Source organism: Lissotriton vulgaris, chromosome 4_1 (genome assembly GCF_964263255.1).
Source record: "Lissotriton vulgaris chromosome 4_1, aLisVul1.2, whole genome shotgun sequence".
In the NCBI taxonomy this organism is placed as follows: Eukaryota; Metazoa; Chordata; class Amphibia; order Caudata; family Salamandridae; genus Lissotriton; species Lissotriton vulgaris.
In genome coordinates, this window is record NC_141691.1 from 1,380,981,679 (window position 1) to 1,381,008,228 (window position 26,550).

General features: G+C 45.5%; 1 protein-coding gene across 1 annotated transcript in view; it reads left to right on the plus strand.

The window, feature by feature from the left end:
* Positions 1 to 26,550, plus strand: part of COLEC12 (collectin subfamily member 12) — a 567,105-nt gene that overhangs the window by 505,323 nt on the left and 35,232 nt on the right. The window contains exon 8 of the mRNA XM_086965616.1: positions 25,779 to 25,888. Within this exon, the coding sequence (XP_086821742.1) occupies positions 25,779 to 25,888 (110 nt within the window). The remainder of the gene's footprint in view (positions 1 to 25,778; positions 25,889 to 26,550) is intronic.

Consider the following 26,550-nt stretch of genomic DNA (forward strand, 5'->3'; position numbering starts at 1 on the left):
CAGCCTATGGTTGGCCTGTAAAGCCTTAGTTCGTGATATGTCTATCATGTACTTTTCTGCCAATTCAGATAACTTCTCATGAGCTGCTCTCGCTTTCCGAGTAACGTCTTTAGACAAAAACAGAATCTCATCTGGTGCGTACAGCTCTAACCTCTCAATTGCCACTGTGCCGTCAATTATTTCATCCAAGTCTGATTTTAAACTCATTACATCTATGCGTCTTGCTTTTATTTCAGCTCTCAGTACGTCAGTCCTAGGTTGTTCTCTTACATCCCTCTCACCTCCACTATGCGCCCTACGCCTAAGCACAGGTGAGTTATGAGGAATTTTCCTTCCATCTCTTTGTTCCCACCTCTCTAGATCCCAAGCCTTTCCATCTTCCCTTGGGGTGTGGTGGAACAATGCTCCATCCCTCAACCCTACATTCCGTCTTTTTGACTCGGTTTCTCCAGATACGAAATAAGATCCTCCGTGCTGTTCTAAACCACTGTAACTCGCTTGCTGTCTGGTATCACTCAACAAACGATAAGGACCTTCATGGCTCTCCATGCTCCCGCGATCTCGTTCGTGATCACCGGATGTATGGCGAGACGTTTCGCGACTCCCTATATTCTCGTGACTTCGTTCTTGTTCACCGGACGCATGGCGAGACTCTTCGCGGCTCTCCATGTTCCCGTGATTCCGTCCGTAATCACCGGAGGCATGTCGAGACGTTTCACGACCCTCCATGTTCCCGTGATTCCAATGTTGCACATTTTCATCTGGAGTATGGTGTGTGCATCTGAAAGTGTTTCGGTATTCCTGCGTCCTTCGTTCTCCCTCACTAAAAGTGACGCGAGGCACTTCCCCACACCCTGCACTCCTGTCGTTACACATTTGCCGATTGCCACTAGTAGTAGGGCAAGTTTCTCCCCTGCTTCCTTGACTCCCTCTCTCCCACTCCGGGCTGCTTTCGCCAGCTCCACAATGAGAGAGGATCTTGTTATCCTGGTCTCTCCACTCTGCTCCTGTTTCTAAACTTTTATTCCGAGCCTCTTCGGCAGTATCCCATTCTTTCAGATATTCCCTTAATTCCTTATAGGATTTCGGTTTTGGTCCCCTCAAATCCATTGATCCTCTTTGACCCCCTTGTTCTATCCAGGGACCCGTTGCGGAATCTAATGGGGTACTCCGACTCACTGGTGCTAGTATCTGCCTCTGAGAATTCATCGTGTTATTCCTATTCTCCATCTCTGCCCTTTCCCTGTCCCATCGTGCCTGTTCCTCCTGCTGGACCCCCTCTGGGTTGTAGATTGACACTATAGGGCCTATGGTAACAGGTACTTGTAGAGCGTCTGGCATTTGGTACGACCTTGCACATTGCGTCTCTGGCACCTTCTGGACCACAAATCTTCCCACTACTCTCTGTTCGGAACTAGCTTGGGGTATTTCCTCACTCTTGTTGGAGTCCCACTCTGTTACTGGGATCGATTTATATTCCCCCCATCTAGCTCCGTCCCCTTGCTGTAGTATGGGACTTGCGGTTTCGCTGTTGTACGGAGGTGGTCTATCTGTTAATAGCCTCTCTATCAGATCCTCCTCCGTCTCACTTTCCTCATCTTCCTCCTCTAGAGGTTTCTTTTCTCCCGTGGCTTCTATCATGGTGAACAGTTTGTCTGCTTCTATCTTTTGCACTCTCCACTTCTTAGCTTTTTCATCCCATTTGGCATCCTGTACTGCCTTTACTGATCGTCTTACTCTTTCTTGACGTCTCTTTAAACTCTTCTCGTGAGCTGCTCTAAACCATGCACTAAGTGCTTCGAATTGTGTTGGCCTCGGTAGAGGTCTTGTTGCAAGCATTACCGCTTTCAGTTGGTTCAACACGTCTAGCCTAAATGTTCCGAATCTCGGAAACGTCAGTTCCTTTTCCCCTTCCGTTAGCCTATTCCACTCGGAAATCCATAATATCGAGTGTAAGCCGACATTTACTGCCATATGATAAGCTGGTGTGCCTTCTGGTGGAGCTTCTTCTCCAGCATATAAGTTTCTTCTATTCCTCCTAAAGATTTTTCTTAAACCCTTAAAGCACTTAATTTTTGATAATCTACGATTTTCTCTTATTAATTCTCTCCTTGTTTATGTCCCGATGACAAATCACCAATCCCTGTGCGACTCTCGCTAATCAGCCTATCCCAACGCTGTTCTACGCTAACCGACCAATCTCAGCGCGACTCTACGCTGACGTCACTCGTCCCCTCTGCAGCAGTTTCCTTCGTTTCTCAACTCGTCTCGCGGTCTTGCATGCGTTTCATTCATACGCCGAAAAATGACTACTTCCGTCCAAGCGATCACTTTTCTCTGACTGTACGGCCACAGTCTAACTGTAATTGCCACCTCAACTAGCGAAACGTCTTCCTCTTACGGTCCGACGCTCACTTTAACTGATAGGTTACTTACACACAGTAAACGTACGACCAGCATGCGTTTACTCATACACTCACTCAAACGCTCCCCCTATCATCGGTCTGCGGGCGATCAATGGTACCTCATGACCCCCTTCAAATGGTAGACAAATTACTCTGGGTGTTCGATACACCCGAACCACTTAAGTCCTCTCTGGACATAAGATTTTATCCGGTTGCGCGCGCTCACAACCTTCCCTCAATCATACTACAGGCATTCAACTCCGCTTGACATTACAACACAGGAACAACATAAAACACTGCAATCTTACAACGCATGACCCTTATACTCACTCTCGACCGATTCTGCTGCTTTTCTCTCGACGCACCGTCAGCACCGTCTTCGGCAGGGATTCTTCTTCTGGTCGTCGATGACTAGGTACCTTGGGGTAAACTAAACCTGACCTAGGTTGTCTTCCTCAAGAAGAAAACCATCTTTCTCTGCTACCAACTGCGGGGAATGAGATTTTAATATCTTTTATGATCAATTTGATAACTTATCTCATTCGACAATTTTGGATCGATTGGTTTCTGTCATTGAGTAAAAGACAAACCCCTGCATAGGTTAGATAAACCCCATTAACTGACGCCACTCTGAAGAACCACTTACAACTGATAAAGTTTAAAAGGTTTAATATAAAATTAAGAAAAGTTGCATATACAATCCTCTCAGGATCAAATTCATCAAATATACAGGAACCAATAGGAACATATATTCCCTAAAGAACCTCAGTCTACAAACGAATACAATTAAAGTCAGTTCCAAAATCAGCAAATTAAAAAGCATCGATATGAAGTGGTTCTTCTGCGTCTTCTACAGAAAGAGAAAAATAATCAAGTTAAATCTGTCCCTACTCTATACTAGGTGACATCCCTACTTCGCAAGTTTCTAGAACCCTAAAAAGGTGTCAGCAGTTGACTCCCTAAGAAGTTCAACTCTCTTAGCCTCTAAAGGTAACTTAAGTTCAAGAAGCAGTACCCTTTCTGCCTACCCATCCGCTCTTCTAAGGGTCCTCGGCCTACTGCTCCCTTGCGCTCTGATCTCTCTCAGCGCTTGCTCCTAACTCTCAGGCCATCTGTCTCTTCGCTCTTGCTTCTCCCCTCCCCGGGGTGCTGTCCCTAAAATACACAATCACAGTGTGGGTGGAACGCCCCTTCGACGCCCACCACGGACTTTCCCCGTGAGGTCATCTTCTAGCTCTTTCCATGGCTTCGTCTCTTCGCCGTCCGTTAAGTTGACCTTTCTCCTTAGACGCCATCTTCGTCTTCTTGCTGGTGACTTCATTCAACTTTACCTTTGACACTTTTGGAGCAAAATCTATCACCTTATCAGAACTTTATTCTTTACGACTATGATTGTAACCCTTCTTGGTCCTGTGAATGGTCATTTCAAACAAGACTCAAATTCCAATCGTCTCCCATCATGTTTAGGCAATAAACTTCATCCGACATTTGTCACCTTAAATCTAACAAGAACTAGACTCTTTGGCTCGCACATTCAAGTGAAGGCTATTCACGACTCCTGTGAGCCCACTAAATTACCAACAGCAGACTACACTCCTGCGAACCCTTGGTCTGTCAGGTTATAATCACAAATGACCTAAACTCTTCTAACATTCCTACCAACTTCTTCTACACAGTATAACCTTTAACATACATTTATATATGATCGCATTTAGCAAATCCCTTGCTCATATGTGAATACATTTTACATAGAATACAATTACGTAGAATATAATTTTATATTCTCATTTGTTACATCGTTATGTGTATGCTCTCTGCACATTTCTCCATGTTACATTTCTCGCCGTTTCTGCATTTAAAGTTACACACGTACATGAATTCTACTTTGCACGTTCTTCTATTCGTAAGCATTTCTACATTAGCCCACTATGAATACGGGCCTTCTAAATCTAATACATTCTAAAGTGAATACAGTTACATTTCCTATATTACTTTGGTTACGTCTGTTAACTTTATGCTATAAGCGTCAACTTCACGTTCGATATACATTTCATTCCTACGTTTATACAATATACTTCTAAATATGACTCGGATATACATTTTATTCAAATTGCGCTCTCTCAGTTCCCCCCTTTGATGACCTTTAGGAGTCATCACTAAATGCAATTTGAATATCACCTTTAAATAGAACTAGTTACATCATTCCCTCTTTTCATCATTTCAAGTGCTCTCAAGCTTTTATACTGTTGATCTCATAAGGCAGCTAATCTCCTTTCTTGTTCTCTCATAGACCTTTGTAACCGGTTCGTCCTATACCATTTATATAGTTTCACAAATCCTAACAATGCGATTATACAAATTAATACTATTAATACAGGTTTTAATATATACCATACTATTTAGCAAACCAACTTCCAACCTTTCCTACTCCATGACCTACTTTTTCCCAAACATTTATTTTTGTCATATCTTCTATTTCTTGATGAATCTGTGTAATGTTTCTTATGACCTTCTCAAGTGGTTTTGAATTATCAGGAATATAAGTACAACATTCCTGGACCTTCAAAGCCTTGCAAACTCCGCCTTCTTTTGCTAATAGCACATCAAGAGCAAGTCGATTCTGAAGAACCATTGCTCTAATCGATTGCATCTCACCTTCTATTAGCATTAATGACCTTGCAGTACTTGCAGATAATCTGTCTACAACTGTAGCTAGTCTCCTGATCTTAACATCGTTAAGTATTAAACCTAACATAGGAAACATCGCTCCAAATACGTCTCCTACCACTTCTGCATCTCCTACTTCTCTTTTCGTTCTTGTCGAAGCCTTTCCTTCTATGATCGCTAAATCCTTTGCATGGTATATTTTGGGGAAGACAATTGCCAAGTAACACGAACCATACCAATTGTCAGGCAGTTTTACATAGGCATTTCTTCCACATACAAAATATACATTAGGAATCACTTGCATCTCCTTCATGAAATCCTTCGTATAGTACTCTAATCGAAAAGCATGTTCGCAATTTACTTCACCTACAAATACACTCTCATAATATGTCTTGCTTCGAGTTAAACATAACTTTCCTTTCTGCGTTCTATCCAATGCTATTGGACCATTGCTCCCTTTCTTTTTATGTGCCTTCTCTTCTTCTGTCCAATCAGTTTTCCACTGTCCTGACATTTTTAGAATCTTCTGCCTTCTGTATCGGTCATCTACTTGTCCTATAAACTTTTTCTCAATCTCTGACACCCTGCAAGTCAAATTATTTCTGCGTGCGTATGATGTATCTAGTGTATTCCAAGGAAGAAAGAATTTGGCTAGTCTATCCTCCTTTTTGTAATAGTCCCACTTATTCATTTGCTTATAATTCGGAACTTCAGGCAGTACCGAATCATAATTTGAAAAGTAGTACTCAAATCCTTCTCTACCATAAAATATACTAAGCAGTAAACTACATGTTATCCCATAAGTCAATGGGAGATGATGATATCTAATGCCCTCATCTACAGAAGCCGGCATTTGCATACAAACGTAGCAATCTTTGGCCTCCATGGCATCGATATATTCGTATAACAGTTTAGCATATGCGTTTGACCTAAAGTTTCCCTGCGACTCGTCTACATGTAATCTACGAGCTTCATCTGCCAATAACGCCTTTTCACGGATAACATTGCTCTCCTCCTTCTTCCCATCAAGAGCAGGTTTCAAAGTCGTTACAGGCTTAACATCTGCTATTTCTTTATCAGTTTCATGTCCTATTATGTATGATATTGTTACGACTGTAATTATGAGAAATATTACTACTGCTATAAGTGTACCTATTATACATTTAACTTTTCGGTTTGGGTTGCCGTTCTCCATGTTACCAAAACAGCGTAACTCTTTCCTTTGCGAAGAAGTTCAACAATGTCTCTTTATTTGTAACAACAGACAACCCTAACCCTTCTCCGTCCTCTAAATGTAAGCCCTAATTTTATTCTTCTTTCCACTCGGCGCTAGGTTATCTTCTTCTTTATAACTTATATACAAAAAGTCTTTATACATCAACAATTATTCTCGTACCTGCAGCTCTCGCAACAAGTTCCAATAATTCAAAACGAATGACTTTTTCTTCTTCTTCCGGAATTTGATGACCAAATGTTGGAAATTGTAATCTGTTTAGCACTAAATCTTTAATCCGACTCAAGTATGGGGGTATGGGAAGTGTGAAAGTCAGTAATCCCTCAGTCTCGAGTCCAGGAGTCAACATCCATATCTCCACTGCCACAAATGGATCGAGATCGATTACTTTCACGTTCTTCACTCTCCCAGATTTCTGTCCCCAAGACATCTGCTAGATAAGTCCACTCTGGGGTGGCGTACCTTCTGCAGGGCACACGTACCCTTCTCGATCTCCTTGGACTCTCCGTGCCTGAGTCTGTAGTTTCCTCTTCTTGGTCTGATTCTTCAGAGATTGGGACAAGAGTTTTCTCCTGTTGTGCCTTTAAGCTTGGCCTCCTTCTTCTCTCTGGCCAACTGGCTTCGTCACTCCTTGTCCTCCTGCTCCTTGTTCTGGGACTTGTCTCTTGGTCACTCTCAGCTTGTTCAGTATCTGATTCAATCTCCCAGTTACTTTCTTCTCCTGAGGCGACTTCGGTCTCACTAATGTCTTGACTTTCATCGAGCTGTTCCGTCACAGTCTCCGCCTCTTCAATCACCTCTACAGCTTGGCTTTCCCCCTCTATAGCTTCTCCGCTTTCCGCTGGATTCTCATCCGAGAGAGGAGCTGTTTCTTCTAGAGGTGTTGGCACTCTTCGGGTGTGTGAAGCATGTATCCAATTTGGCAGGCCTCCACACTTGACTGTAGTGTTCGTAACAAGTATGACTTGACATGGTCCTCGCCAACGCACGTCCAAGCAGTTCTTCCTGACATGCTTTTTCACCAAAACCCAGTCCCCCGGACTCAGATCATGGCACAAGTCTTGTGCTGATGGAACCTCTGCAGCCTGGACCTGGAGGGACACAGAATTAATGGCATCAGATAGTCCCTTGCAGTAGTCCAAGATCAAGTCGTCTGTGATGTTCAATAACGCTGCAGTCGGAACCGATGGCAATCTCATAGCTCTCCCCATTAGCACCTCATGTGGAGAGAGACCTGTTTTTCTATCTGGTGTGCTACGTATGCTCATAAGAACCACCGGAAGTGCGTCTGGCCAACTCAGGGATGTTGATGAACAAACTTTAGCAAGTCTGGACTTAATTGTGCTATTGATTTGCTCTACTATCCCTGAAGCTTCTGGTCGATAACTGCAATGGAGCTTCTGATCGATACTCAAAGCTGAGCACAACATCTTCACTATTTCGCTGTTGAAATGAGTTCCTCTGTCCGATTCCAAAGAGGATGGCACCCCAAACCTCGGTATTAACTCTCTAAGTAACAGTTTTGCTACTGTAAGTGTATCACATCTACGTGTAGGGTAAGCTTCAACCCATCTAGAAAATATACAGACAATCACTAAAACGTATCTGAGTTTGTTGCATTTAGGCATTTCTATAAAATCAAGCTGCATTCTATTGAAAGGCCCCCCAGACCTCCCAATGTGACTCAATGTAACTGGTGTTCTCTTTCCCACGTTTAGTTGCTGACAGATCGCACATCGCTGACATACTGCTTCTGCCGCTACTCTAAACTTAGGATTAAACCACGTTTGTCTGAATACTCTCACCATGGCATCTCTACCTATGTGTGCTGATCCATGCAATTTCCTTGCCATTGGACTAACAAGTTCATTTGGTAAGACTGCTCTCCCATCGGCAGAGATCCAAAAATTCATCTCGCTTTTTTATACACCCAGCTGTTTCCCAGCCCTTTTTCTCATCTTCTGGTGCATTCTCCTGAACACTCCTTAGCTCATCCCACGTATCTACAGTGTCTAACAACATTGTCAATTCAGTTCTTTCCTGAATTCCCCCCACTTTCACATCAGTGTGAGAATATCCTTGCTCTGCGCAGTAACGCGCTACTTCATCCGCATAGCGGTTACCTTGTGACACAAAATCTACATTTTTTGTATGCGCAGCACATTTGACTACTGCAATAGCTGTCGGGCCTTGTAATGCCTCTAACAATAATCTCACGAATTCTCCATTCCTAATGGGAGAACCCGAGGAGGTCATGTAACCTCTTTGAGACCATAACTGCCCGTACTCGTGAACTACCCCGAAACCATACTGGCTATCGGTGTATATGGTGACTCGAATTTTGTTACCTGCTAAACAGGCACGCGTCAAAGCAATAATTTCAGCTACCTGAGCGGAGTGTACTCCCTCCAGGCAAGCGGCTTCTACAACTCTGGTAATTGTACAAACTGCATAAGCTGCTCTCAGCTGACCAATATCGTCTCTTACGCATGAACCATCGACAAAGAAAATTTCATCAGGGTCAGTCAATGGCTCATCTACGATATCGGGTCTCGGTTTGGTGCATAGTTCAGTCACATCAAGGCAATCATGATCTGTACAAATTTCATCATCCACCTCATTTGGAAGTGGCATCAAAGTTGCAGGATTCAAGACGGAGCATCTTTTTAGGGTCACATTCTCGGCAGCCAGTATGACTTGCTCGTAGCGTGTGAGCCTGCTATTCGTCAGATGCTGAGTCTTAGTCCTGGTCATTAACAATTCCACAGAATGCGGTACGTACACCACTAACTGATGTCCCATTACCACACTTTCAGACCTTTCAATGCTGACACCCGTTGCAGCAACGGATTTGAGACATCCGGGCAACGCTGCGGCTACTGGATCTAATGTAGCCGAAAAATATGCTACTGGCCTACGCGCATCTCCATGAATCTGGGCCAAAACTGCTAAAGCGCATCCCTCTCTTTCGCAGCAGTAAAGCAAAAATGGTTTTGTGTAATCCGGCATTCCTAAAGCCGGGGCGCGACATAAGTCCTCCCTCAGCTGCAAAAACGCCATCAAACAGTCTTTGTCCCATGGTACCGGATCACTCACTCCTTTGTGCGTCAGTTGTAATAAAGGTTTTGCCTTCAGTGAAAAGTTGGCTATCCACTGTCGACAATAACCGACCATGCCTAAAAACATCCTGACTTCTCTTTGTGTTGTAGGCGCGTTCATTTTCATAATCGCCTCTATTCTGTCTGGAGACACCTTCCGTTTCCCCTTTTCAATCCTGTGGCCCAAGTATTGCACTTCGGTAAGACAATATTGCAATTTACTTGGAGACACCTTATGCCCGTTCTCGGCCAAGTGATTTAACAAGGTGATGGTGTCTACTCTGCAAGCTTCCTCTGTTTCTGACGCAACTAGGAGGTCGTCTATGTACTGGACTAGAACTGAGTTCTTGGGCAGTACTAGACTTTCAAGATTTCTCTTTAATAGCTGGTTAAAAATCGATGGGCTTTCTGTATACCCCTGAGGGATACGACACCATGTTAAAACGCGATCTTCCAGCTTAAAAGCGAAAAGATACTGGCTCTCTTCATCTAAAGGAATCGAAAAGAAAGCCTGGCACAAATCTATCACGGTGAACCATTCAGCTTGGAACGGTATCTGAAATAATATCACTGATGGATTCGGTACCACTGGACAACATGAGACAACAATATTATTAATCTTTCGAAGATCCTGCACTATTCTGTATTTTCCACTAGGCTTCTGCAAACCCGTAATCGGGGAGTTACATGGACTACCCACGATCTCCTTCAGTATTCCCTGTTTAATCATGGACTCGATCACAGGCTTTATTCCTGCAATCGTCTCCGGTGTCAACTTGTATTGTGGTGTTCTTGGGTACTCGGCATTGGGTCTTACCATGATCTTTACTGGTTCTACCCCTTTGATCAGTCCTATTTCTTCTCCAGTAAAATCCCACACCTCAGCTGACACTTTCTCCCTCAAATCCTGTGGAAGCTCCTCCACTGTTAAGGTAGGATATAGTTCCACGCATTCCTGCGAGTTTACAACTTTAAAATCGGCATCTTCATCGTTGGTCTGCACTTCTACTCCTTCAGGTGTGCAATGTATTGTGCAATTCAGTTTACACAACAGATCTCTTCCTAGTAAACACACCGGGCTAGAATCACAGATCACAAACTGATGTTCGTCACTGTAATTCCCTATCTTTACTGACACTGGTTCCGTCAGAGGATTCGTCATCCTCTTGTTTGCGACTCCTACCACCTGAATCATCTCTCCTGATAACGGCAGACCTGGGACTACCGCTGATCTCAACGTGGATCTAGTGGCTCCCGTATCCACCAAAAAGGTCGTAGGACATCCAGCTACTTCAGCCTCTACGTATGGTCCCCTCTGATCTACCTCCAGGGCTGCTCCTAAAGTACAGTCTTCTTCCCTATTCACTCGTTGCCCTGTAAGAGGATCAACGTAGTAGCATTCTTCTCCTCCTACGAACAATGGCATTTGTCTATAGGTTTTCCCTCCATTTGCAATGCGAGGCGGTTGAGGAAACGGGGCTCGAGGAGTCTGAGTCCCCCCTTTGATAAACTTTCCCTTCGGGACTGTCGCTCCCTTAACCACGTTGTTCTGTACCTCTTCCTCCTCCTGTTCTAATTCCCCTATTTCAACGTTGTAAGGACACTCGCGTCTCCAATGTCCCACCTCGTTACACTGATGACACCTGGTTGTCCTTTTCAGTGTTGCGATATCCATTCTCGGTCTCTGTCTTTCTTCCTCATCTCTGCTCTGATTATTCTGTTTCTTTGCTGGCGTTCCTATTCCCTGTTGTCGCTGTCCACCCTTTCCAGCTGATTGCATCTGTACCAACATCAGCTTTTCCTTGAGCTTCTTTGCCTTCGAATCTATCTCATCGCTACAGTACCTTGCATACCTCAGAATCTCATCTAAAGGTTTGTTCTGCCAGCAAATTAAATGCTGTTGAATCATCAGGCTTATGTCTGGTCTCAATCCGAGAACAAACTTCGACACAAACTGTCCTATGTCTTTAGGATCCATTACGTCTAACCCACTGTACTGTTTAAATGCTTTCAATAACCTCTCATAAAACTCGTGAACTGTCTCTTTAGGCTCCTGAGTTGTTCGATCTATCTTAACCCAGTCTATGTCTTGCACCGCACTTTCTCTTTTAGCCATGTTATTACTCTTTCGTATTTTTCCATGACTCTGTCTGATGGACCGCCTGTCTGTGCATTCCTCGGAGGCTCACAAGCGGGCCATTCAATACTAAGTTTACATGCCGTCCACAAATCTCCGGGTACTACGATATCGAACAATGTGTTCAAATCAATCCACAGTACCTTAGAGATTTTCACGAATCTCTCTACCTGCTTGTACCACTCTACGGAATTTTCTCTGAGCTTCGGGAAGGAATTAGTGAATGCCGCTAAATCCCCCCTACTCCATGGTACATGCACGTAGTTTCCGTTCGCGATTTCTCGCAAAGGGAAAGCTTCCATTCGCATTAAGTCTGTATCCTGAGACTTTACAAGTGTACTCCGTCTGACAGATCCCTTCTTGGACCATCTTTCCTCCCATCTATCCAGATCTCTCCATATTCTAATACACATGACCAATTCCCTTATGTGTACTCTTAGCCCAATCGTTCTGCGCTCATCTAAATCTTGATCCGTGCAATTCAGCCTATGGTTGGCCTGTAAAGCCTTAGTTCGTGATATGTCTATCATGTACTTTTCTGCCAATTCAGATAACTTCTCATGAGCTGCTCTCGCTTTCCGAGTAACGTCTTTAGACAAAAACAGAATCTCATCTGGTGCGTACAGCTCTAACCTCTCAATTGCCACTGTGCCGTCAATTATTTCATCCAAGTCTGATTTTAAACTCATTACATCTATGCGTCTTGCTTTTATTTCAGCTCTCAGTACGTCAGTCCTAGGTTGTTCTCTTACATCCCTCTCACCTCCACTATGCGCCCTACGCCTAAGCACAGGTGAGTTATGAGGAATTTTCCTTCCATCTCTTTGTTCCCACCTCTCTAGATCCCAAGCCTTTCCATCTTCCCTTGGGGTGTGGTGGAACAATGCTCCATCCCTCAACCCTACATTCCGTCTTTTTGACTCGGTTTCTCCAGATACGAAATAAGATCCTCCGTGCTGTTCTAAACCACTGTAACTCGCTTGCTGTCTGGTATCACTCAACAAACGATAAGGACCTTCATGGCTCTCCATGCTCCCGCGATCTCGTTCGTGATCACCGGATGTATGGCGAGACGTTTCGCGACTCCCTATATTCTCGTGACTTCGTTCTTGTTCACCGGACGCATGGCGAGACTCTTCGCGGCTCTCCATGTTCCCGTGATTCCGTCCGTAATCACCGGAGGCATGTCGAGACGTTTCACGACCCTCCATGTTCCCGTGATTCCAATGTTGCACATTTTCATCTGGAGTATGGTGTGTGCATCTGAAAGTGTTTCGGTATTCCTGCGTCCTTCGTTCTCCCTCACTAAAAGTGACGCGAGGCACTTCCCCACACCCTGCACTCCTGTCGTTACACATTTGCCGATTGCCACTAGTAGTAGGGCAAGTTTCTCCCCTGCTTCCTTGACTCCCTCTCTCCCACTCCGGGCTGCTTTCGCCAGCTCCACAATGAGAGAGGATCTTGTTATCCTGGTCTCTCCACTCTGCTCCTGTTTCTAAACTTTTATTCCGAGCCTCTTCGGCAGTATCCCATTCTTTCAGATATTCCCTTAATTCCTTATAGGATTTCGGTTTTGGTCCCCTCAAATCCATTGATCCTCTTTGACCCCCTTGTTCTATCCAGGGACCCGTTGCGGAATCTAATGGGGTACTCCGACTCACTGGTGCTAGTATCTGCCTCTGAGAATTCATCGTGTTATTCCTATTCTCCATCTCTGCCCTTTCCCTGTCCCATCGTGCCTGTTCCTCCTGCTGGACCCCCTCTGGGTTGTAGATTGACACTATAGGGCCTATGGTAACAGGTACTTGTAGAGCGTCTGGCATTTGGTACGACCTTGCACATTGCGTCTCTGGCACCTTCTGGACCACAAATCTTCCCACTACTCTCTGTTCGGAACTAGCTTGGGGTATTTCCTCACTCTTGTTGGAGTCCCACTCTGTTACTGGGATCGATTTATATTCCCCCCATCTAGCTCCGTCCCCTTGCTGTAGTATGGGACTTGCGGTTTCGCTGTTGTACGGAGGTGGTCTATCTGTTAATAGCCTCTCTATCAGATCCTCCTCCGTCTCACTTTCCTCATCTTCCTCCTCTAGAGGTTTCTTTTCTCCCGTGGCTTCTATCATGGTGAACAGTTTGTCTGCTTCTATCTTTTGCACTCTCCACTTCTTAGCTTCTTCATCCCATTTGGCATCCTGTACTGCCTTTACTGATCGTCTTACTCTTTCTTGACGTCTCTTTAAACTCTTCTCGTGAGCTGCTCTAAACCATGCACTAAGTGCTTCGAATTGTGTTGGCCTCGGTAGAGGTCTTGTTGCAAGCATTACCGCTTTCAGTTGGTTCAACACGTCTAGCCTAAATGTTCCGAATCTCGGAAACGTCAGTTCCTTTTCCCCTTCCGTTAGCCTATTCCACTCGGAAATCCATAATATCGAGTGTAAGCCGACATTTACTGCCATATGATAAGCTGGTGTGCCTTCTGGTGGAGCTTCTTCTCCAGCATATAAGTTTCTTCTATTCCTCCTAAAGATTTTTCTTAAACCCTTAAAGCACTTAATTTTTGATAATCTACGATTTTCTCTTATTAATTCTCTCCTTGTTTATGTCCCGATGACAAATCACCAATCCCTGTGCGACTCTCGCTAATCAGCCTATCCCAACGCTGTTCTACGCTAACCGACCAATCTCAGCGCGACTCTACGCTGACGTCACTCGTCCCCTCTGCAGCAGTTTCCTTCGTTTCTCAACTCGTCTCGCGGTCTTGCATGCGTTTCATTCATACGCCGAAAAATGACTACTTCCGTCCAAGCGATCACTTTTCTCTGACTGTACGGCCACAGTCTAACTGTAATTGCCACCTCAACTAGCGAAACGTCTTCCTCTTACGGTCCGACGCTCACTTTAACTGATAGGTTACTTACACACAGTAAACGTACGACCAGCATGCGTTTACTCATACACTCACTCAAACGCTCCCCCTATCATCGGTCTGCGGGCGATCAATGGTACCTCATGACCCCCTTCAAATGGTAGACAAATTACTCTGGGTGTTCGATACACCCGAACCACTTAAGTCCTCTCTGGACATAAGATTTTATCCGGTTGCGCGCGCTCACAACCTTCCCTCAATCATACTACAGGCATTCAACTCCGCTTGACATTACAACACAGGAACAACATAAAACACTGCAATCTTACAACGCATGACCCTTATACTCACTCTCGACCGATTCTGCTGCTTTTCTCTCGACGCACCGTCAGCACCGTCTTCGGCAGGGATTCTTCTTCTGGTCGTCGATGACTAGGTACCTTGGGGTAAACTAAACCTGACCTAGGTTGTCTTCCTCAAGAAGAAAACCATCTTTCTCTGCTACCAACTGCGGGGAATGAGATTTTAATATCTTTTATGATCAATTTGATAACTTATCTCATTCGACAATTTTGGATCGATTGGTTTCTGTCATTGAGTAAAAGACAAACCCCTGCATAGGTTAGATAAACCCCATTAACTGACGCCACTCTGAAGAACCACTTACAACTGATAAAGTTTAAAAGGTTTAATATAAAATTAAGAAAAGTTGCATATACAATCCTCTCAGGATCAAATTCATCAAATATACAGGAACCAATAGGAACATATATTCCCTAAAGAACCTCAGTCTACAAACGAATACAATTAAAGTCAGTTCCAAAATCAGCAAATTAAAAAGCATCGATATGAAGTGGTTCTTCTGCGTCTTCTACAGAAAGAGAAAAATAATCAAGTTAAATCTGTCCCTACTCTATACTAGGTGACATCCCTACTTCGCAAGTTTCTAGAACCCTAAAAAGGTGTCAGCAGTTGACTCCCTAAGAAGTTCAACTCTCTTAGCCTCTAAAGGTAACTTAAGTTCAAGAAGCAGTACCCTTTCTGCCTACCCATCCGCTCTTCTAAGGGTCCTCGGCCTACTGCTCCCTTGCGCTCTGATCTCTCTCAGCGCTTGCTCCTAACTCTCAGGCCATCTGTCTCTTCGCTCTTGCTTCTCCCCTCCCCGGGGTGCTGTCCCTAAAATACACAATCACAGTGTGGGTGGAACGCCCCTTCGACGCCCACCACGGACTTTCCCCGTGAGGTCATCTTCTAGCTCTTTCTATGGCTTCGTCTCTTCGCCGTCCGTTAAGTTGACCTTTCTCCTTAGACGCCATCTTCGTCTTCTTGCTGGTGACTTCATTCAACTTTACCTTTGACACTTTTGGAGCAAAATCTATCACCTTATCAGAACTTTATTCTTTACGACTATGATTGTAACCCTTCTTGGTTCTGTGAATGGTCATTTCAAACAAGACTCAAATTCCAATCGTCTCCCATCATGTTTAGGCAATAAACTTCATCCGACATTTGTCACCTTAAATCTAACAAGAACTAGACTCTTTGGCTCGCACATTCAAGTGAAGGCTATTCACGACTCCTGTGAGCCCACTAAATTACCAACAGCAGACTACACTCCTGCGAACCCTTGGTCTGTCAGGTTATAATCACAAATGACCTAAACTCTTCTAACATTCCTACCAACTTCTTCTACACAGTATAACCTTTAACATACATTTATATATGATCACATTTAGCAAATCCCTTGCTCATATGTGAATACATTTTACATAGAATACAATTACGTAGAATATAATTTTATATTCTCATTTGTTACATCGTTATGTGTATGCTCTCTGCACATTTCTCCATGTTACATTTCTCGCCGTTTCTGCATTTAAAGTTACACACGTACATGAATTCTACTTTGCACGTTCTTCTATTCGTAAGCATTTCTACATTAGCCCACTATGAATACGGGCCTTCTAAATCTAATACATTCTAAAGTGAATACAGTTACATTTCCTATATTACTTTGGTTACGTCTGTTAACTTTATGCTATAAGCGTCAACTTCACGTTCGATATACATTTCATTCCTACGTTTATACAATATACTTCTAAATATGACTCGGATATACATTTTATTCAAATTGCGCTCTCTCATTACTAGCGGACTAGTGGCAGGCTCAGGGAACTCCCGGTGGCTCCGGCAGGGGCACGCCAAGGTCAGGTGGCTCCGGAGGGTGGTCAGAGGTTGGGGGCTGGGAGTCAGGGGGTTCTTCTGCCTCGGTGCCAAAGACAGGAAGTGCAGCGCGGCACCCACGTGCCACTGCTTAGGCGCCAAGCATAATGTAACCTCAAATGATCGCTACGGGTAGATGCCGGATACCGTCCCTCAACTGCTCTGTCCAGTCACATCGCTAAGATTGTTTTTTGGCTATGCGAGTCCAATTATATAGGTAGCAAATGACATGTGGAAAGCATACGTCACACACCACACAGACAGGACCGGCGCCCTCATTTCTGGGAGACCATTTGACCAAAGCAAGCCTGCGAGGTCACGTCACCATTGGCCAATCACAGTGTGACAGTGCCACCACCAACGCGGGGCACCCAATGCTTTAATGTCTGCCCTCAGGCTACGCTGTGTCTCAGCCAATCCAGACTCTGCATTAGCAGCACCAGGATTGGCTAGAGCAGGGAGAGGGCCCATTAGGAGACCGGGGCTGCTGCATGAAGCAACCCTCGGCTTCTCGGCCTCCCTCACTCTCCTACATGATGGTAGTAGGTGGCTGTTACAGTGAGACTGTTCGGGCTGGTCATAAAAATGACCAGCCCAAAATTGAGCATGCGCACTTTTGCAGCTGCACTTAGTGTGCACCGCTGCCTGCTGTCACTCAACCCTTGCTGCCGCAGCCCCGTCCCCCCACCCCCTTCAGCTGCAGCGGCCGATTGCCTCGGGCATGACCCGGAGTATCAGCGCGACACTCAGAGAGATTGCCAGTACCGACTGTGAGTAGTTTCTAATTAAAAAACTACTGGAACTGGTTGGTTGTGGGAATGGGCCCATGTGGCTAGTGTGGAAACGCCCCAGCGCCCCAATGGAGACACCGCCATTGATGCCCACTCTAGCAGCAAGATCCAACGTGGGGATCTTTGGAAGTCAAGAGGCACAAACTGTGGAATGCCCGGATCAGAGCTAATCCTGAATACCTCTGATTCAGAAATCTCCTTAAAACTGAATGCTGCAGGAATCTGCTTTTCCAGTAATCGTAATTGAAGACTCTGGGTTGATGATTCTACCTAATCCTACCTTTAAAAACAAACTTGCGTTAAAGTTATTTCAGGATAAAGACTAGCACTATAAAAGCACCTCAATAAATGAATGCATAAGTAATTTGATGCAGTATCGTGTTCACCATACCACACAAAATGGATATAGCTTTTATTAATCCTGTAGTTGAAATGGCACAAAACAATAATGCTTCTAGGGAAAAATCTTAGCACATTAGCGCATATCAACAATCAAACACTTCAAAATTATCCCTGAATGTGAAGCCATCTGCACAACCTAACCTAGTGATACAAAGGCGATGTAGCATCTGTCCTCCTTCGTTGATCATTACAATTACAATGTTATGAAATAAGACTTGTCAGAGACCCACCACATGCTTGAGCCATGGAATACATCAGTTAAGGCTACCCTGGCAACCTACGTACTGTATGTTCTACTTTCAGGCAAACAGAGCTCACAAGGGCTCTTCTCCACAGTGTGACCTTTGTAAATATGCAATGGAATGGCTAACCTGCCTTATTGTGTGAAAGCTGTGTTGGAATGTGGAGCAGGTTGTGATGTGACACTGGTAAGAGCTAGTAAAATCAACAACTAAAAAGGAGTGTACATTTATACGAATGAGTGTCCTTTCATTAATCCATAAGATTACACTCTTTTCCAATAATCATGATTCAATGCAGTGTCATCTTTCAGGAGTCTTGTAAATTTTTTTGAATCCAACTTTATTCAATATTTCAATTGGCAGGAATAGTCCATTCAGCCCAGCCAACACGTTTCGTTCCTTTAGGACTTCATCAGGGCTGCAAATTTAGAACATATGAATCAAAAATTTGTTCTCCATATACAATATTTACACAAACTTATATGTACAATGTTCACATCCAAATTAAACCATAAAAGACTCCCTACCTATATACAGACTTGAACAGCAATTTTCTTAGGTTTTAACAATTCACTTCTCCCATCCCACCTGATGGTACAATGGCGAAGTGAACCCACCCATGTTGATAGGCACTCTCTCATATTATTTCACACCAATGGACTCTTACCAACGTTTGCTGTCCACCTATGGCTAATGGTCCTTCTATAAACCCTCAATTTACATCTCTAGGGCTACAGCAAGCATTCGACCCTTTGTCACATGAAAGTTTGCTTCCATAACCTAAAAATTAATTCTCTCACTTGTAAATTCTTCTGTGTCAGTTTATTGTAAGATGTGTCACCTTCTCCTTGTTTCACTATTCTTCATAGAAATATATTCATGCTGACCAGTGGTGTAGTAACCCCCACTTCTATCTAAAATAAAAGACAGATATTTAGTCCCCTCCCACCTGAATCGTATCCAACAACAATATTACTCCTTCAACAAAATTGCAGATACAAAAAAAATTCTTTATAAAATCTCCTGGAACCCAACGAAACCTATCCCTCGCACCAAAATGTGCTCAGCTGTTATAACAAACCATTTCACTTCTGCTGCGGGTTACGTAACTAGTTAAATCCGATAACAAACGAGACTCCTCCATGCTAACTAGTTACGCAACCCCCAGCAGAAGGGAAATGGTTTGTTATAACACCCTAGGATTGTGTTGCGCCCTTCCTACCCCTCAATGCTCCACATAACATACATTCACAATAAAACACCCAGAGCTCAATTGAGCAGCAATTCACAGCCAGTCAGAACTCGACCCGCATTTAAATTTCTGTAAACAAATCAGAGGGATTAATTAAATTTGAAGGTATCTAAACATTATTTTTTAGCTTTCCCAAAATAAATGAATGAATTAAAAAATAAATCCTCGGGGAGGAGCTACGTGGGCATCCAAGATGGTCGCGTGAGCAGAGAGCTCCCGAGACCCGTGCCGCCCTTATTGATCTATCCTTCTGCTATCCTGGTCACTTTGACGGGCTTTCGAAGTGCTACTCTTGCTGATGCTTCTGTACTTTTTGGGGCCGGGATCGGACTTCGGGAACCATAATTACGTCGTCCTAAGCTTTCTGGCCTAGCCCCGGACGGGACCAGGGTCTCTGCTGCTTCGGATGGCCGAGCAGTAATGCAACAACAACGGCTGCCTGGCATCTGCTCCACCGATGGTGTGTCACTTTCACTTTCGGTTTCTTGTCCATCTTTGAACTGACTGCCTATGACCTAATCTACACTCCTGGTTTGGGTGGTCTAACCGGCTGCACGTCTCCATCGCAGCGCCGGCTCAGTGGTCTGTGATTTTTGCGAAACAGAGACTTTTGAGGTCCGGAAGGTCGCTGCCATTCTATCGCACCCGGGAAGACCCAGCGGGGTGCTGATTCCGACATGGCGACGAAACCCGAGCTGGAGAAGCGCAGGAAAGTCACCAATCGTGGGGGATCGGTCAAGTCTAATGTGATCGATCGCTATACTCAGCCGAGGGGATCCCCCAGTGCTACCAGCCGCAGTTTGGAAGACCCAAAGACGGACATGACGGCCTCATCGGAGGTGTCACTTCAAGACCTACTGGCCGCCATTGCAGGATTCAAGGCTGATATGGGTCAGCAATATGAGGCCATCGTGTCCAAGATAGACACGGTGGCGGTCGATGTTACCCTTATTCGAGCCGATTTAGCTAAGACTAACGAGAGGGTCAAGGCATTGGACCTAAAAGCTACCAGTCTGGTGACGGATATGGCGGAAGCGCAGTCTGAGATTGGGAATCTGCGGTCGTCGCAGGACCTGCTAACTAGACGTATGGAGGAGTACGACAACAGGGCCCGACGGAACAACATTCGCCTGGTCGGGGTGCCGGAGGATAGTGGTGCTGCCTAGGCCGATTTACTGGTCGAGGAATTAATTGTTGCTAAACTTGCTCCCGCAGGCCTCAGTAAGTTTTTTGCGGTCGAGCGTGCATACCGCTTCCCAGGTGGACAGGTTAAGCCGGGGGGACCCCCGAGGCCTATTATTGCTAGGCTGTTTCACTTTCGAGACAGGGACGCCATTCTTCAGGCCGCTCGTAAGCACGGCCCACTGAAGTTCGACAACAGTTCCATCTCTATCTACCCTGACTTTACTCCTCAAGTGCAGCGGCAACGTTCCGGATTCCTGGGAGTGAAACGTCGCCTGAGAGATTTGGGACTTAAATATGCGATGCTTTTCCCCGCTCGCCTACGTATCGAATACAGGGAACGTGCTTACTTTTTTGATCAACCGGACAGTGCCAGTGACTGGTTGGACTCGTTGCCAAAGGACGATGCCGAGAGCGGGGGCCCCGGAGGCGCGGACGGAGGCGCAACGGCGCAGGAATGACTTTGGTGTCCTGAGGTCCGATTTTGGATCGTAACTTCTGCAGAGTAACTTATATCATGTGCCTTCACCTTTATGCCCGGGGTGGGGCGGGTTGGGGTAGTTTCTCCCTTCCTCCTCAGGGGTTCTTTGTGTAGATTCAGATGGGGCGACAGGCACACTGCAGTTTGGGGTGGCTTTTTAGTCAGCAGGGTGGGGGGTGTTGTAACGGGTTCTTGGTTGGGGGGTGGGAGGTGGGGTTTTGGTTATGTTTTGTGTTCTATGTTTCTCTTTTCACATGGTACTGTATCGCTTGTATGCATCCTTGATCTGAGGTTCCGGGAGGGGGTGGGCTGGGACTCTTTCTGGGATGGGGGGGGGGTGACATGAAGGTTCTATACTGTAACGTTAATGGCTTGGGGGACAGAATCAAACGTGGTATTGTGTTGCAATTTATAAGACGTCATTCCCCTGATGTTGTTTTACTCCAAGAAACCCATTTGATTGGTAATGCCTGTAAAGCTCTTGACCGCCGAGGTTACCGACTTGTCGCTCACGCTGGTTCTACATCCGGCTCCCGAGGGGTTGGTATAATGGTGAAATCCTCTTTAGCCCTTGAAATTGACGATATCACCCTTGATGATCGGGGTCGTTATGCTGCTGTCTCGGGGAGATGGGAGGGGAAGCTGATTGTAATTGTTTCTGTGTACGTTCCCCCGGGACTGCAGGCTACCACCTATGCTGACCTTGGTAAGACTCTCCTAGGGCTTCCGGATGGACTCCTGGTCATGGGTGGGGATTTCAATTCGGTGATGTCGGGCGAGTGTGATCGGCTGCCCCCTAGAGTTCTGCCATTGTCACAGATGTGGCTGACTGACTTGACGGAAACCTTCGGGTTGGTAGATGTTTGGCGGTCGCTGCACCCCTCACAAACTCAATACACTTTCCACTCTGGTGCCCATGGCAGCCTTTCTAGGATTGATTATTTTTTTATGCTGACTGCTAATTTATCCTTGGTGCGTGAAGTCCGACATCTCCCCAGGGGTATTTCTGACCATTCCCCCTTGTTACTCGAGGTTTCGGTGGGAGGTCTTTCTGGCCGCCGAGTTCCCCCTTTCCCACCTTGGCACTTTAGGAACCCTCGGCTCCGATCGGATTTGATTAAGGCGATTGATTGTTACTTTGATGAGAATGTGGGTTCGGTTGCTTCCCCTACGGTACTGTGGGAGGCCTTCAAAACTGTTATACGGGGTTCCGCACTGTCCCTTATTGCAGCTGACAGAAAGGCTAAGCGGGAGGCTGTGTTGGCCCTTGAGACCGAAATAACTACGCTCGAAAGTGAGTTGGGTGGAGATGATACGCCTGCACTTCTACACTCCTTAGAACTGAAGCAGGCAGATTATAGAGCCTGTGTGACTGATGCTGCTAAGGTGATGCGTGTGAATCAGCTGGGCCGTTTGTATGATGTGGGTGACAAGGCTAGCAAACTCCTGGCGTGGCTGGACAAGGCTGAAAAGATGAACCGCGTGGTGCCCGTTATCACCCGTGAGACTGGTGAATGTGTGACTGATCCCGGTGAGATTGTTGAATGTTTTGTGGATCATTTCCGAACAGTTTACAGCTCAGTGAGTGACCGTGACGAGGCCGACTCCCGTTTATTATTGCGTGACATTGCACTACCCTGTGTCTCAGAGGAGGATAGTCTGGCTCTAGAAGCTCCTATTACAGTGGATGAGATCGCTCTTGCCATCAGGTCCTTGCGATCTGGTAAAGCGATGGGACGCAATGGTTTGCCTATCGAGCTCTATAAACTTCGACCTGACAAAATGGCTGCTCACTTGCGGACAATGTTTCTGGATGCATTTGAGGCGGGCGTCCTTCCGTCAGAACAGCGCTTGGCTTCTATAGTGTCATTTACAAGGAAGGCAAGCCTCGTGACCGTTGCACCTCTTATCGCCCCATCTCATTAATGCCGAGCCCAAAATTCTGGCCAAAGTCCTGGCTAATCGTCTATTGTCTGTAATCTGCCACTTGATCCATCCGGATCAGTCCGGTTTCATACCCCATCGAAACACAGCTCTTAATCTTCGCAGACTCCACAGCGTTCTCGCGAGAGCTGGAACTCTCACTGAGCCTGCAGTGGTGGCCTCCCTGGATGCTACGATGGCCTTCGACACCATTGAGTGGCCATATTTGTGGGCGGCCCTTTCCAAGTTCGGCTTCGGCCCTAGTTTCATTGCATGGGTGCGGCTCCTATACGAACAACCGTTAGCCCAAGTTGTGGTGAACGGCAGAGGCTCCGATTCGTTTCCATTGAGACGTGGCACCCGTCAGGGGTGCCCGCTCTCCCCACTTCTCTTTGCATTGGCACTGGAACCCCTTGCAGCGTGGCTTCGAAGGGAGCCCTCGATTAAAGGGATCCGGTGGGCACCGGATCTGGAGGATCGCGTCTCGCTTTACGCGGACGATATCCTACTCTATTTCACCTCACCCCAAAAGTCTTTAAATGTGCTCTTTGACGTTCTCACCTCCTTTGGTAAAAACTCCGGGCTTGTTATCAACTGGACCAAGTCATGTGTCTATGTTATAGCGGGGGTATTGCCTCCGTTGCCCCACAGGTTTCCTATCCAGGTGGTAGAGGATGGTTTTAAATATTTGGGGATTTTTATTTCCATGGACTCATCGGTGCGGTACGATCGTAATCTCTACGCTCCCCTTCGTCGCCTTAAGCAGGATGTGCGGCGGTGGCGTGAATTGCCCTTGTCTCCATTGGGACGAGCAGCACTTTTTAAAATGATGTCGCTCCCCAGGTTCCTATATGCCTTGCAGAACTTTTTTGATCCTGTCCCCGCTAGCTATTTTCGGGAGGTTGAAGGCCTACAGAGACAATTGATTTGGGACGGACGTGCCCGTTTTGCCTTATCAAAACTTACGCTCCCCTGGTATGATGGCGGTATTGCCCTGCCCGACATCAGACGATATTACTGGGCCTCACACCTAAGTGCAATTAACCATGTGACGTATTCCCCGGAACCCGCTCCCGCTTTCGCCCTGGATAAATTCCTGTTGCTAGGCGGCAACTTCAATAGAGCTTTATACTCGAAGTCACCACTCCGTCTCTTGACTGGTCCTACGAAATGTGCTGTGCGTGCCTGGAAGGATGCGAATGAGGCTACAGGTTGGGGCGGCAGATTGACGCGTATGACCCCGCTGTATGATTCTGAACGGCTGGGTAACCTGTGGCGGACGAAAGGGTTTGATAGATGGGATATGATTGGGATTAGCAAGGTGGAGGATCTCTGGGCCAGAGGAACAGTGAAATCCTTTGAGGCCCTAAAGGTAGAATATCAATTGGATGATAAGGAGTATTTTCGATATCTTCAGGTGCGGCATGCCCTATCCTCTGCCTTTCCCCCCGGGACTGACATTCCCCAGTCGTCTCCGTTGGAAGATCGTATTCTTGATGGCCATGTCCCGGACAGTACGATCTCCTTAATTTATAAAAAAACGTATTAACAATAGGGCTGACCTGCTGGAGAAGCTTCGTGCCTCTTGGATGGCGGATGGGCTCGAGCTGGATGACGAAGACTGGCAAATGGCTATTTCTTCCCCTAAGGAGGTGGCTATTCCGGCTCGGCTCCGTTTTGTGCAACTAAAGATCCTCCATCGCGTATATGTGACTGGTATGCGTCTGGTACGAATGGGGCTTGCGACGGATGGATTATGTAGACGTGGCTGTGGTATGAATGGTACTTTTCTTCATATTTTGTGGGAATGCCCGGTTATTTCTGTTTTCTGGTCTAGGGTCCATGATGTGATGGGGCGTGTTACTGGGGTCTCCCTCCTTCCCGAGGCAAGGCGCTGCCTGCTTAATGTGTGGGAGCCTACGGATTGTACGGCTGCTCAGACTTTCTGGATCACCCTGGGCAACATGGTTGCCAAAAGGGACATAGCACAGCTTTGGGGCTCCAACAGACCGCCTGGACTCAGTGCCTGGAAAGATAACATGGATTGGTGCATGTTTCGGGAGAAGACGGTGTATGAGGCGCGGGTCGTCCTAGGAAGTGGAATAGAATCTGGGCGCAATGGAATGAATACCGGGGTGACATTTGTACCCCACCACTTGATTATGCCGAGGCCATTCCCTCCTCCCCATAGTTTACGTTCCTTCCATTATCTTCCACTTTTCACTCCCTTCATCGTTCCCATCCCCTAGTAGACTTGCTTCCATTCTTGTATATTGTTTCCCGCTTTTCCTCCCCTCCTGTGAACTTGCTATTGTTTTACCATGTGTTTGTTCTTCTGTTCGTTTAACTTCGACAAAATCACAAAATTGAACCTTCGATATCCTCTAATTGTTGCTTTATGCACTACACCATAATGAAGCACGAAGAGGCCTTCTCCGCAATATAATGTGTTCTACTTTTTGACCGATTGTCATAGCGGCCGGCCCAAGCGGGTTGTAGGCAGACGCTGTGTAATGTGCATTTGATAAATAAAGGTTTTCAAAAATAAAAAAAAATAAAAAAATCCTCAATAGTCTCCTCTTTATATAAGGTTTAGTATTATTCTGTCCAATCCCTATGGAAATTTCAATGGCAGTTGCAACTAATTGGCCCAGCATGTGCCCTTCCCCTCTTGATCAATGTGTGGAAATCTTTGGGGGGATGGGGGGAGGTGAATATGTGTGTGTGTGTATATGTGTCTGTGTGTACAAATGTTGTGTATGTGTATCTTTATGCCATTACTTATATATTTCACATTCCTGATACCACACCTTTCACCATTTATAAAATATGTATTATCATACAATAACTTTCAATGTAATTTGTTTTATTTCAGCAATTCCTTAAAAAACTGATCTTTGGGAAAGGAGGTTTCTGGATTGGCCTGACTGACTCTGAAGAAGAAAATGTGTGGAAGTGGATTGATGGAACAATGCCAACATTCACGTAAGTCACAAAAGCTCAACAGTGGGTTATTTCCTTAATTTTATATTCATGTCACACTCTTCCTCTCACACTCTCACCAAAAGGGTTACTGAATTGACTGTCTGCTACCGGTGCTGTCAGTCTCAAGATCAGGATTAAGCAGCATAGGTATATCCTTGACTCCGCATCTACGTACTTTCATTTGTGCTTTCCTAACTGCTACTATATTTTCAAATATTTGTACAGTTTATTTACTGATATTTTAACATTGCGGTGTGTTAGAAAAACTGTCATCTACGACCTTTCCTCTCACTCTCCCTATTGCCTGCATGATGGTCACATAGTTTATGTGAGAAGGTGGCCTGGTATATGCTGTTCACTAATTAAAGTGGGCACCCTGTACCAGTCCACACCACCCTTATGATGTATGAGGTCAAAGATAACCTTTAGAAAGCTATCCTAGTGGTAGCTATGGAGAGCAGCCTTCAGGCTTAATCTTGAAGAAATGTAAATCAGCTTGTTTTACCAGAATGTCACCTCCTGAATGACTAAATGAAGGAGAACCACACATTGGTTATATAAAAAAATGTATTTGTTAATATAACACTCTCTACTATCCTCTACACAAGGATAGAACACAAAGCACACAATACGAGAGCAATAGAACAGTTGTAAGTAGCACA